This window comes from Tachysurus vachellii, chromosome 5, assembly GCF_030014155.1.
Source record: "Tachysurus vachellii isolate PV-2020 chromosome 5, HZAU_Pvac_v1, whole genome shotgun sequence".
NCBI classification, from domain to species: Eukaryota; Metazoa; Chordata; class Actinopteri; order Siluriformes; family Bagridae; genus Tachysurus; species Tachysurus vachellii.
This window is the reverse complement of record NC_083464.1, coordinates 17,275,125-17,289,184: the sequence shown is the minus strand read 5'-3', so window position 1 is coordinate 17,289,184 and position 14,060 is coordinate 17,275,125. Positions and strand designations below refer to the sequence as shown.

Below are 14,060 nucleotides of genomic sequence, written 5' to 3'. Positions count from 1 at the left end.
TTCAATATTATCCAATTAACAAAATACAGTGTTGTACATTTCTAAAAACAATTCTATTGTTGATAATAATAATGACTAGATTGTTATTGTAACTAATAATACAGTACTTATATATTTATACTCTAATTGCCCGAATGTGTGTGTACACCTGACCATCACACTAATGTCTGTGTGTGTACACCTGACCATCACACTAATGTCTGTGTGTGTACACCTGACCATCACACTAATGTCTGTGTGTATACACCTGACCATCACACTAAGTCCCACGTTGCTGTTATAATACCACCCACTTCTCTGGGAAGGCTTTCCACTAGATTCTGTGGGAATTTGCTCATTTTGCTCTGCACTGATGTCAGATGAGGAGGTCTGGGATTCAGACACAGTTCCAGTCAATCACAAAGATGTTCAGCTGCTCAAGTTCTTCTCAAGCCATCACTTAAACTTTTTTTGCTTACAGGGGGTTTGCCATGAATTAATACATTCCGGCCTTGTAGTAAAGGGAAGGAAAAGCAGAATGCTATAGGATAGAAAAACATTCTATATAATTCTGTACTTCCAACCTTAACTACTCATAAACTGACTGTCACAGGTTACTTTCTTTTAAGCCCTGATTACTTGATACTGGATATTCACTGAAACAGAATTTGCGGTCATGATTCATTTGAAGCAAGTGCACCCTCTGCTGCATATGTACAGTAACAACACAACAATTACACCATTAAACTTTATTTAAGAATCTTTATAGCTCACTGTCAAACGATTAACTTTACATACTTAGATAAATGCAATGAAAAGACATTGGTAATAGCCTACATAGGAGTTTTGAAGCAAGGGCTATTATGTAGTATCATTGAGATGAATTATAATGAATCCTGGTTGATCAGTTGATTCTTTGTACCTCATTGTTGCTGCTAATACAATCAACAGACATTTAATGACAGGAGTGACCGATTAGATTTTACTTGTTTATCACATATGCAGACATCACAGCATTAGGCGTTGCTATTTTTTACAACTTTAAAACATTTCCACAAAAACAGCAAATGTACATTTGCACACAAAACAGTAGAAATATGTTCTGCTGACGGATTATGCTTGATTGTTGCTATTGCGTTTGTAACTACAGCTGCAAAAGTTCACTGTAAGAACCAGACAAGCACAGCAAACTACCCACTCAGCAACATGAATAAACCTGACACTGTTCAGCATCTGATGCTTTGTATTGTGAAAAACAAGTAAGGTACGGTTTACTACAGCGCTGCTGAATTCTCAAATCTAATCTGTCAGTAAGTGTTGATTAATGTTAATTAATTTTATAATGGCTTTCACAGAAAGGCAAATAACAGTTTTAGATTACTTCACTTGGTCAATTATTTATTGTTTCTAGAGTAACTATCCCACAGAGACTTGCATGGTATGCACACCATGTCATGTAAGTTTAATAATACATAGATTGTTGCCATTTAAAGAAATAGCTAGAATTTTGGATTTTTTACTTGGAGCAGGGGTCACTCAGTCTCTGGACTACTGACAGGAAAATCATGAGTTTAAATCCCAGCATTGCCAAGCTCACACTGTTGGGCCCTTTAGCAAGGTCCTTAACCCTAAATTTTATAAATGATATAAATATAAGTCACTCTGAATAAGGGCATCTTCTAAACAGAATAAGTGTATGTGCGTTTCGTCACATTTATGGAAGGAGACTCCTTTGACAGTGCTTTGTAACAGTGAGGGGAAATGGTGTTCCACCACAGGAAAATCTAAGGACAGAAGTTATGTTTAGGAGTTTCATGGAAATAAGCTGTATTTTTGTAATGGAACAACTGATTATAGAGGCTAAATCATAAGTGATAACAGGAATGTAATGTTTTGTGGACGTTAGATGGAAATAAATTTCTTTTCCCATTCATGAATAATAATTAACAAAAAAAACTTTGGCAAATTGCGGTCAAATAAATGGAATAAAACAACACTGATTATTTTCCTATAACACAAATCGGAATGTTACCACAGCATGTGGTCAGAGCACATGGCCTAAATGGAGCTTTCATTTTAGCCACAGGCCCCATCATATAAAGGCCCAGTCACATGCTTAGCCAGTGTGACTCCAAATTCATTTCATGCACCAATCATGTGACTCACAAAAACACAACATGTACTAATACAAACCGAAAAAAGGAAACCATTGCTTCTATTAGTCAGAGGGACACTGCATGGTAGGAAGGAGGCTGAGCTGTTGCTGAGATATTACTGTAGATAAGTGCAGATGATGCTACATAATGGTGACTCTTTCTGGGGAAACATGGGCTGTAGGTCTCTCACGATCAGCATGATGCTGACTGTCATCACAGCCTCTGCGGATTCTCTTCAGCCTCCATGCCATGCAAGGCATCATTAACACAGCTTTACCCACAATCACCGTGACAGGCAGAGCCACGGCTACTACAAAGGTGGGCGGCATGTAGAAACGATACGACTCCTCTTCAAACGCCCGCTTCCAGCCAAACAGCAGTGCGTGGATGGTGGCGATAAGCAGGGCGATATAGCCAAGCGTGGACTGTAACAGCAAAACAACAGACGTTCAATGTTACAATGATATTTACATTTTGACGGAGGATTTAGACACACTATCTACTTATAAGGGCTGGAATTAATATAAAGCATTGGTGAAAATACTGGCTCATACCAAAACAAACTGGAAAATGAATCAGTTAACCCATTTAACTCCTATTCTTCTTAAAGCATAAAAAACAGTAACTTTCATGACTTCAGTACCTGCGGTGAAACAGAAAACCTGTGCCACAAATGTAAATCTATTTATATTCAGAATGTTCTGGATTAAATGAACAGCCTTGTACATACTGTAAAGCACTACATTTGGTGTATCACATGTAACTCCACAGGACTTCTGTTACATAAGTAATAAAAATGACTGGCATCAAAATAAAAACAAAAAATGTGTAAATGGGAATAAATGATACTAGTACTGTCTTAATATCATATTCATTTTCAGTGTGTTGCATAAAAAATGTGAAAAAATTACTGAGGCCAAAAAAATCACTGAGACCAGAGGTTTTATGGTACTTAATTTGTGTTACTTTTAAGGGAGTCAAAATAAATAACTGTCAGTACTCAAAAGCCACTGCTCATAACCCTGGCTATGTAAAGTTATAAACACCTGACAGTATTTGTTTCCACACACGGTACTGCACGTGTCTCTAACCTGGATAAAGCTGAACTCTCGCCAGTTGAGGGCGCTGTTTACTGATGGAATGGACGTGATGGCCAAGAGAGAGAGAAGGCCCAGACTCATTATACCAAAAGACACGTACATCTCCACTCTCCACACCTCCTCCTCATTCCACGAGTTTTCTATGTTGGCATGAACCTGGACAGATTGAAACAGAGAGTATACACTATCACTAGTATACTATTAGAATCTACATGTACAGTCAGCTCCAGAAATACTGGCATCCTTGTTGGGTCAAATAAACCTAATTATTAATCGCAATTACTATGAGGTAATTTAGAAAAAGACTAAAAATAAAAATGTACAAAAAAAATCAATATCTAAAAAGACAACCATCATATCTGGCTTTGAATTTTTACTCTGACATTTTAGTGTGTTGTGCTGCAGCAGAAATGTAAACTTGGTGAAAATAGATTTCCTGTAGACACAAATGAAAACTAAACAGACCTGCTGGTACGCCATATTGAGCAACAGATATCTCTCAGACCTCCTCATGGGCAGGCAGAGGCTGTAGAGTACATGGATGCAGGCAAAGAAAAAGCTGAGCAAGCCCAGCTGCTTGCGGCTCTGTAACCATCCCTGCAGCCAGCTGGGAAAGCGCCGGAACTTAGTGCCATAGAAGAGCTGGTGCGCAGCAGCGAGCTGACCCGCTAAATACACCAGCGCCAGCACAGTTATAGCCACCACCGGAAGTGTCCTGTTCACAATCTCCAGTGGGATCTTATAAAAAAAGCTTTGCCCATTTTTCAAATATGGATGAATGATATCCCGAATGAAAGAGTAAGCAAAGAAGAAGATGGAAATGGCAACAGCAGTAAGAACGGGACCTTTCCAGTCTGAAAACAGCCGCAACGGCATGTTCTCTATTTCCTTTGCCAAGGTAAGTGTGCCCATATCCACGGGAATGAAACTGAGCTGCCGGGCCAACTCGATGACCTGCTGCCTCGCTTCCACTGAGTTACCGCAGATATACACCTGCAGTGTGGAACAGAACAAAAACAAATAATCAGATGTGTATTCATTTCATTTCAAAAGAATATGGAAAATTTCATTCACTGGATTCTAAAATTATGAATGAAAATAATTAAAAAGAGAGATTGATTGAGCATCTTTTTCACACTGATAAGAAAGAAAACAATGAGAAAAGAAGAAAGGTGTAAAGAGAATTGTTATTGTTTCAGTTGGGTACTGAACAATGACAAAAACATACTTACAGTGATTTTGTAGTTCCAAAACAGGTAGGAAAAGTGCACTGGCTGTATTATAAAATAAGTAGTAAGATAATTTAGAGTAAAAATAGAGCATATTACATTGATGTATATAATCTAACCAAATTATATAATACACTGATCAGCCGTAATATTCAAACCACTGACAGTTGAAGTGAGTAACATTAATCACACTACAGTGGCATCTGTCAGGAGATGAGATATATTAGGCAGCTAGTGAACAGTCAGTTCTTGAAGTTGTTGTGTAAGAATTCATGGCTGACTTGGACAACTGTTTCCAGTATTTATTGGTTACTACCTACTAAAAGTGGGCCATACATTAGCTACAGTAGCTAATATTAGCTATATATAAGTATGTCAGTTTGGAATAAACAGCATTTCACTGCAATACTCAACTGTTTGGAATAAAGCTATTTTTCCTTATTTCTATTAAAGCTGGACTGACAACTAGGTATAACTGTAATATTAGTCAGCAAGAAATCATCTAATACTTGATGAAGGCATCTGTCACCTTCCTGTATGCTCCAATGCCAGTCATTAAAATTCAAAATGAGGCGCCGGTTAAATCTTAAATCTCTAAATTTAAAAAATTTAAGCATCTTTGCTAACCTTTTACAGTCTTCTCTGAAAATCCCTCTCTATAAAATGACACTTTTAGAAGCAGGGCCAAAATAAGTGCTTTAATGTGGAAGCCTGTGATCTACAGTATAATGGGAAACAATATTATTCCCAAAACGTCCTGACATTTACATTTACAGCATTTAGCAGACCTTATCCCTGAAGCAATTATGCTGCTAGAGGATCTGCTTTAAAGCAAATATCTTCTTGGATCTGTTTCATGTTGGTCAGTATGGTTTGAAAAACAGGAATTGAGTCAGTAATTTTTGCCTATAATTAAAAACAAACATGGGGGTGTAATAAAACATAATATGTATTGTATTAATGAAACCCACACTGAAATGTGCAGTCTGTTGGCTCTGCTGTTGTGCTGCTGTCAAAATGGCTGGGGCTGAACATATATCTTATATATATGGCTATACCTCCATCTGGTCCTGCCATGATGTTCCCATGCAACACGCCACCACTCAGAGTGGTTCAAGCAAATAAAACGAATCATCGTTAGTTTCCAATGTAATCGTCAATTACTTTAATGGAGGGTATCTCAAAAACTGCACTCTTTAACTCTCAAACTATTTCACTGATCAATACATGTTACTTATACAAACATAATTAAAATATTCAAATATTTGTGGCGCTAAGGAAACAGGTATATTTTGTATTATACTGTATATTGCATCCATCATCTTTTGAATCCTGTCATGTTGCTGCCCCACTATATGAACTGTGTGGCTTTAGATTTAAATGAAATCCATTAAATTCAAGTTACCGGTCAAATATGCTCTTGTTACACCACTTCTATAGTAATGACTGGTTTATAGGGGTATGTAAGGTGGATGGCTTATTAAACAAGTTATTTAACAAGGAATAATGTTTAATTGTTCATCTGTTAAAGCTTACTTTAAAGAAATGCTTATTTTAAGAAAGGGGTTTCAGAGCTTTCAGTACAATCATTAAGTATTCGAACACAGGAGAGTCTAGAAGACAGAGGACTTAACACTTCCTGTCTTCTCAGTAGCATAACAAGCTGCTTTTTTGTCTTGAACTGATTATAACTGTTAATATCACAGGAACAACTGATTATAACTGTTATGATATTACTTATAATTGAAATTGATTAAATGTAACTATCAATGACTAAAAAGTAGAAAAGACAATTTCTCTGGCATAAGCAACTGTCTCCATCACAAGATAAACAAAGCAAGAAGGGAAACCTTGTCAGTGGAAAACAAGCATCTCCAGGATGGTAAACATCACACTACTGTACCAATGTCATTGACTATTTTCCTATGCCAGCAAACCGCATCATGACTGCATGTCCTACCTGTCGACTAGCATCTTTAGGGCCTGACTGCATAGCCCATGCTGAGATTACATTAAATCCTTTCACCACATCAGAGTCTGGGAATAGGGAAGCGAGGTACTCTGCATTGGATTCTGGATACTGGTTCGACCTCCTGTTGTTGCTGACGTCCACCAAGATTTTGCCAGCTAAGAGGTGCTTGATGTCCCAGAGAGAAGAGTAGTGTTCTCTGTGGATAGCCAAGAAAATAACGGAAGCTTTGCCCACTGCGTCCTCGTGATGGGTCACATCTACCACATGAGGAAAAAACTCAGCCGCCCGCTTGGGCTGTCGACTGCCCACCACTACATGAAAGCCACTACACAGCAGACGGATGGCCAAAGACTTGGAGAAATCCCCAGAGCCGATGATGGCCACTGACGGCTTGCTGGAGCCTTCTCTGGGCCCGTTCTTCATGCCGTTAGGAAGGAAGAAGGCTTTGCCTGCAGGACTGCTGCCCATCAGTGAGATGGAGTCCATTTCTTTAGACCTGGAGCTCTAGATGTTGATCAAACCACGTTTCTACAAAAATGATTTTAACAATAATTTAAATACATACTACAGATTTCCTAGAACATTTATACACATTACTTACAATCTAAATACATATAATATTAATTATGTTATAGTAACTGATTATTTATTACATTAGAAAAGTGTGCACTGAGAGATTCTAGACAATATCAGTTACTATAATAAGCTATAATAATTTTTTTTAGACTAATAAAGATAAATAACTGCCTCACAGCCTGTCTCACCTTTTAATAAGCACGATTTGGCTGTTCATTGCGTTATAACCGACAGTAGTTTACATTCTGCTGCTACATGGAGGATAAATCAGAGAAACGTCCACATGATTGACATCTGGATGAAAACACCGCGCTGATACCAGCTGTAACTACACAGCTGTGACCTGCCCTGCAATGTCACCCTGTAACGCTTCACTAGCACACCCTGTATTATGTAAATCGTTATAACAATTTATTCAACACATTCAGGCTTTATCATGACAAAACTGTGCCGTCTAACCTTGATCTGAAACACTGATGTTATCGTTATCGCTCATGGATCCGCCGTGTCTGTGTGCAGGCGATGTCTGCGGTGTCGCCGCTCGCCCCGCCCTCTGTGGTCTGATTGGTCACAGTCTCAACGTGGCGAGCAGACCTCCACCAATCAGTGACTAGACCAGGGCACGACGAGGACAACCTAACCAACAAACTAATAATAATTTATAATAATAATAAAGCACTTGTTATTTTGAGTCCAAAATCTCAAAACGCATTTAATAATTTAATAAAATATTTTAACACAAGCAATAAAACACTCAAATACTTTTTTTGATTAAAATAAATATCATATTATATATATATAATATATATATATATATATATATATATATATTTATGTATATATACACACACACATATGTATAATGCTTATACTTATTTATATATATTATACTTATATGTATGTGTGTGTGTGTGTGTGTCTATAATATATATAAAAAAAAATTATGTTACTTAGTAAGTAATGAGAAAGGTTTGTTTCGTTCAAAATATGAGTAAAAGAAAGCCAAGTCTAAACAGGGTATGAGTTCATCCAACACTTTAATTAGTTATGGCATTAGTGCATACTAGTGCACTAGTGCATGCAGTTTAATACTTTTTTTTATTAAATACGTGTATCAACTAAGAGTGCATACACAATAGATTCTTTTAGGAGTTGTTGTTTTTTCTTCTGAGATATATCACTATATCTTAATAACCTTTGCTTATGTCCCTTTAAAGTATCACAAAAATGCTGAAGAGGCCTTGGTAAAATTTCAGCTTCACACCCCTAATTTACAATAGTGCTTTATACCATGACCATGCACGGTTTTTATATCATTAGCAAAACTTCATAGTTTATCAGAACTTTAATAAGCAGAGAATGTAAATGTAGATTTCAAAACAAACGCTGCATTTACATTCTATTGTTCACATACTAGCATACAAGATCTAAATACATTAGATAGTCGAATTAGCAGGTCGGCAAATGTCACCATTGCTGTAACTATGCAAAGCTACTATTTAGTACAATAGTGTATAATAAGACAGCTTTGCTTTCCCCCACTTATCACATTTCACATGCAGTTTTCCAAAGTGACATAACAATGAGACACAATAAACAAAGCAGCTAACAAATATGCCAAAAGGAGTGCAAGATACCTGTTATTTCGGTTATCTGAATCTGTTTGTAATACCTTAATGAGGAAGTCATGACAGAGAATCATGTATCAGTCACAAAACAATGCTTTCCTTCTTCCTTTTACACAGATCAATACAATTCAAAACAATATACAAAATTTTACTACATTATTTTTCAATTGATTACTACTGTAAAATAAGTATAAAAAAGAGCTCATATTTGTTCATACTTAAATGTACAGCTGCATTATACAGTAGTACAAACAACTTAAACATCAATCACAAGTTGTGAAAAACAGCACTTCAAAACAATCATGACTTAAAACCCAACATTCCTGAAACACACATTTAAAATGTTATGCTGCTAAGACAGACTGAGTCAGAGTGAGTCCTTGTCTATTAATTGCTTTCGCCCGGGTCTTTCCTAGCCATGTCGAATGCGCGCCAATCTTTTGTTAAAACAGGGCATGGCTAGCACAGCCTTGAGCAGTAACACCACACCTGGGAGGAAGGAGGCCAGTATAAATGATGGTGGTGTGTACCATACATAGTGCTTCATCTCCACCCACTTCCTCCAGCCATACACCAGAGCATGAGCTGTGCACAAAAACAGAGCTGCATGTCCCAGTGTTCTCTACACAAATATGGAGAGACAATAAACAATCAAACAATTATCAATGACAAATCAAAGAACAATGTGTCTATAATGTCCATCATAGCTGTGAAGTCCAGACCCCTGATGGTTAAATGATTTCTGGATTCTGGTTTCTCACCTACCTGGACACACTGGAACTCTCTCCAGTTTAGAGTGTCCATAACAGAAGGTAGGGAGGAGATGGCCACCAAGGCCAGAATGCCCAATCCTAGGATTCCCAGTGAGATGTAGATCTCCATCCTCCAGACATCATCCTCTACCCATGCGTTATCCTTCTTCTGTTGTACCTATCACATAAACATGCTTGGATGCTAGAGAACAGGTGTCATTATGCTAAATAAAAGTGAGCAAACTTATCACAATGTTCAGACTTAAAAGATTTAAGATAGATCATGTGGCACTTTAAACAGAAGCTGGAGAATAGAAGAGGTGCCATTTGTAATGGAATTTCCATACTCTGTAGTTAATCCTTCAAAAATATATATATTTTTGAATCTAAAAACTAGCTCTAGTGTGACAGAGATATGTGATTTCTGATGTACTACTACACCATTACTGCTACTACTAATAATAAAAAATATAAATATATTAATAATAAAAATGCTGCATAATGAGTAAAGAAAGGATGCATATAACACTCCTAAATACTCATTCATTTAAGCATTTGTTTAAGGCATGATGGTATAGAAGTTAAGTGAATAATAATATTAATAAATGTTATTTTCATGTGAAAAGGATTAAAACCACAACCATCTGACTGCAAGAGCCTGCAGCTGATAGTGAGGACAGCTGAGAACATCCGAGTCTCTCTTCTCTCGATCACGGACATTTACAGTACAACCCCACACACCCCTCACATACACATTCCACCCTCCTGTCATCTGGTAAAAAAGTACAGAAGCATTTGCGCCTTCACACTGTGTAACAGTTTATTCCCTCAAGCAATCAGGCTCATTAACACTGAGAACTGTACTGACACACACATACACTCATTCAATATACATCTATGTTTACAGCACCGCTCATTTAAATATTGTCTGTCTGCGCTAGGTTGCACTAGGAAATGCATTTTATGTCTAAGGACAACTTAGAATTTAGTCTGTAGCTTTGTTTTATGAAGCACTGTGTTGTCTTATGTAGTTCTGTGTTGTTCTATGTAGCTCTGTCTCTTTATGTTGCACCATGGTCCTGGAGAAATGTTGTTTCATTTCACTATGTACTGCCTCAGCAATATATGGTTGAAATGACAATAAAAGCTTCTTGACTTGAAAACTTTCCTCACCTGCTGGTAGGCCCAGTTGAGGAGTTTGTATCTGTATGATCGTCTCATTGGGTAGCTCAGGCTGTAAATGGCATGTAGGCAGGCCAGAAGGAAGGCCAGCAGACCCAACTGTTTCCTCGCACCCATCCAATTTTCCAGCCAAAGTGGGAAAGAGCTGTATTTCGTGCCTGACGAAGAGTAAAAATACTTGAAGCCAACAAGCTTGCTCTGTAATAGATATTACAGGCAAGCATTCATATTACATTCATGGAAGATGTATAAATAAAGCCATTTGGCTGTGGTCATTCATTCACAGGAAGTTTAGTTAGTGCAGTATGCTGTAAACATTGCACCTTACTGTCGCATTCAGCCTGCCTGATTCAACAGTAAAAGAAGGCAGCCATTTCATTTCAGACATATCAGCAAACAGCAAGAAGTCACTGAACCAGATATACTTTGCCATATGAAGTCTGTTTTCTCACAAAATGTCACATTTTTCACCCATGTAAATAGTTCACTGCACACTGTGGTAAATGGGTCCATGAGAAAACAGTGGGTGGATACAATAATGTCAGTGTGGAGCCAGTGCATGTACAAACTTTTATGACTAGTGTTCCAGTGTGAAGCTGCAAAACAGGAGTGCCTACTGGAAAGACAAAACAATATTTCTGTAAAGTAAACCTATTCTTTATTGACTCACTTTAGAAAGAGCTGAACACCCTGAACACCATTGGTGGCAGTATTGGGTTATTAAAAGATTTCATCAGAACTGTGTTTTCACTGGCTAAAGCGCCAAAAAATGTTCCTAATTAGATGTGGATATCTAAATTATTTTGCTGTCTAAGAACCTAAGCAGTTCCAGATCAGGCACTGGTTCAGAAACCTGTACATCAATGACAATACCAAGCCACAGGACCAGGATGATATTTATACAAGACAAGGACCAGGGTGGTTCTGAATCCAATATCAATCCAAATTATGGTCATTGGTAGACAATGGCAGATATTCTATTAAGACCTGACTGGGAACAATTTGTGTTGCATCATGGCCATGACAAGGAACCAACAGAAGGAGAACAAAAAATGTTCTGACGCTTTTCCTTGTCAACCTGAACTGCAACAATTTTTAATCTCATCAATTGCAGGAACTCTCGGAAATGGTGATTGCGAAATGGTGGCAGACTTCAGAAAAAACTATCAATGCTGATACCTTGTACAAGAAGGGACAGAAGGCCTTTAGTACTTGAGAACTCAACAGACTGATTCAAAAGTGTTGGTTTGTCTTAAGAGTCAAGCCGGGTTCTCTGGAGACTACAGTACTGTACTGTATAATAAAACTGTACTCTACGCTCTCAAAAATGGTTTCTCTATTTTCCAAGTAGTGTTCTCTATTTACTATCTGTCCTCGTCTACTTTGTCTCATGTGTTTCTAAATGTTTACTACTTATGGCAATTAGATTTAAATATGTAGATGTAAATGTAGTAATAATGGAGATTATAATGGAGATTCGAGATGCTCAATCACTCACCTCTGTGTAGTTGTAGTAGAGCAGCCAACCCTCCAGGTAGATAGACAAGTGCCAGAAGAGTGATGGATGTCCAGGGTAGAGCTTTATTTAACACCAGTATGGAAATCTTGTAAAAATCATTTTTATTCTGAGCCACATAAGGCTGCAGGACATCCCTGAGAAATGTGTACACAAACGTTAGAGTTAAAAAAACAGCCATAAGCTTTAGAGGGAGGTGCCACTTGGGGAAAAGGGGCATCTCTTGTAATTGAATGATGGCAGGGAACTCAAATTCCTCTAATGCAAATGCAGACAGAAAAGGCTGACGATCCATGCTTGGCAACATCTCTTCAGCCTCCATGCCTCCCTCCTCAGGGTCCTGAGAGAACGCAAGAGCTGCAATCAGTATCTTAATTCTAATTACGACTATGGAGTACTGTGATCCTAAGATGAAATGGTGCTGTACCAAATAAAGATAAATTCTATTTTGGGGCAATGTTCAGTGGAAAAGATGTCGCTCTGCTCTGATGTTAATATGATGACAACATAGCACCATTCATTCATAGTTACAAGAAAAGTAGCAAATACATGTATATGTCTCATATCGGTCATTCAACCTATGCTGTAAGGTACCATGCCTTTTGAGTGAGCTGTAGTCGTTGTTCCACTTCAAACACCTGAAAGCTTTCATCATGGTATGTTGTTTCCTCTCCAGAATCACGAGGACATCTCTCCATAATAGGGCAAACAGCAGAAAACCCTACAAAATGACCCACAATACACTGTTATGCTAGGTATTTATGGACAACCGCCACAAGTGCATTAGTGCTTTACTGAAATTCGTTTCCATGCCAATAATGAGTCTTTCAAGCACGAGGGCACAAACATAAAGTCTGTTATTCACATGACTGCCCTGTAATATCCAAGGCATTTATTCTTGGAGTTGGGGAGACTTTTTACAGCTAGTGCTTTTAAGAGGCTTAACATTCAGCATGTTCTTTATTAAAGAAACTCTTAATAGTTCTTAAACCTAAATTAGTATTCAGGATGTCAAAGTATGTAACATTATTACTAAAACTGTACATGTTTTATATTGCTATTTGTAACTGTCAGTTAAACAATCCTACAACTTCAAATGTTATGAGTTTGAAGTCAATGATCATTTCAAAGGTAAATCATTTTATGGAATATGTTGCCTAGCTGAATCTTACCAGGTTTTTCCACTCATGCTTAGTGTGCAACATGAACACAAACAACACAAATACACTTAGTGAGTCATATGAAAAAAGAGTCATACCTCAGCACATAAACTTCACACTTCTTAACCAGTCCACAACAGAGTAAGTGTTAACAGTGTGTTCTGCTGTAAATAAAAAGAATATGGCTGAAAGATGATGAAGACAGGACATGTAACTTCTAAAAGAAAAAAACATATACTCTACTACTCCCTTGTACTCCCTCTCCCCTTGTCTTTGTTGCACCCTGACAAGGCGCACGTCCATTCATTCATGTTAGCCCCGCCTCCAACAGATGTCAACCAATCTGGTTGTAACACACGTCATAGACCACGCCCATAATAACACGTGTTTCACACGCTCAAGCTGGATAGCTAGTTACTTTTTCACGAAATTTATTTAAAAAGTTATTTTTTTTTCTTTTAGTATATTATATGTATTTCTGTAATTAAATACTAAACAATTTATCTTGTTTGTTGCTTATTTTATTTTTCTGTAAGAGAATAAATAACTAACAGCCAATTTATTGTACATTACAAGCGTAGAAGGCTCAGAATGTTGTAGAGGGCTCAAAGAAAACATTTAAACACTTAGGTAAAAAATCCTAAATCCACTTTAAGATATGTTTATCAATATTTATTTATTTATTTTTACATATAAAATATAATATATAATATAATATAATATACATATAAAATGTGACATAATTGTGACATAATTCTGATTCAGCTTTAGTCTAATAAATTCAAAAGGAGCATTTTCCATGAGTCAGTT

General features: G+C 37.3%; 2 protein-coding genes across 3 annotated transcripts; both read right to left on the bottom strand.

Annotated features, from left to right (window-relative positions):
• Positions 1 to 818: 818 nt before the first annotated feature.
• LOC132845798 (metalloreductase STEAP2-like) lies at positions 819 to 7,577 on the bottom strand. Of its 2 annotated transcripts, none has more exons than XM_060870071.1 (5): positions 7,472 to 7,577; positions 6,425 to 6,964; positions 3,701 to 4,228; positions 3,227 to 3,391; positions 819 to 2,560 (listed from the first exon to the last, which is right to left on the bottom strand). In XM_060870071.1, exons 2-5 carry the CDS (start codon positions 6,920 to 6,922, stop codon positions 2,276 to 2,278), a joined length of 1,476 nt encoding a protein of 491 aa, XP_060726054.1. In that variant the 5' UTR covers positions 6,923 to 6,964; positions 7,472 to 7,577; the 3' UTR covers positions 819 to 2,275. The 2 variants fall into 2 exon arrangements, with proteins under 2 accessions (XP_060726054.1, XP_060726053.1); XM_060870070.1 differs by lacking the exon at positions 7,472 to 7,577 and adding an exon at positions 7,201 to 7,399.
• Positions 7,578 to 9,005: 1,428 nt separating this feature from the next.
• Positions 9,006 to 13,442, bottom strand: LOC132845291 (metalloreductase STEAP1-like). Its single transcript, XM_060869232.1, has 6 exons — positions 13,349 to 13,442; positions 12,690 to 12,811; positions 12,073 to 12,430; positions 10,566 to 10,732; positions 9,406 to 9,570; positions 9,006 to 9,262 (listed from the first exon to the last, which is right to left on the bottom strand). The coding sequence occupies exons 2-6, from the start codon at positions 12,786 to 12,788 to the stop codon at positions 9,053 to 9,055; spliced, it is 999 nt and encodes a 332-aa protein (XP_060725215.1). The 5' UTR covers positions 12,789 to 12,811; positions 13,349 to 13,442; the 3' UTR covers positions 9,006 to 9,052.
• Positions 13,443 to 14,060: the final 618 nt, after the last annotated feature.

Bases quoted from the DNA above. Each gene is read 5' to 3' on its own strand.
- LOC132845798 (XM_060870071.1), bottom strand. From the start codon at position 6,922: ATGGACTCCATCTCACTGATGGGCAGCAGTCCTGCAGGCAAAGCCTTC. The intron at 3,392-3,700 runs GTCTGTTTAGTT...CAATCTGTCCAG, and splicing joins TCAATATGGCGTACCAGCAG to GTTCATGCCAACATAGAAAA. The intron at 2,561-3,226 runs GTTAGAGACACG...TTGCTGTTACAG, and splicing joins GAGAGTTCAGCTTTATCCAG to TCCACGCTTGGCTATATCGC.
- LOC132845291 (XM_060869232.1), bottom strand. From the start codon at position 12,788: ATGGAGAGATGTCCTCGTGATTCTGGAGAGGAAACAACATACCATGAT. The intron at 10,733-12,072 runs GTGAGTGATTGA...ACTCTTCGTCAG, and splicing joins TCTACTACAACTACACAGAG to GCACGAAATACAGCTCTTTC. The intron at 9,263-9,405 runs GTAGGTGAGAAA...ATATTTGTGTAG, and splicing joins GAGAGTTCCAGTGTGTCCAG to AGAACACTGGGACATGCAGC.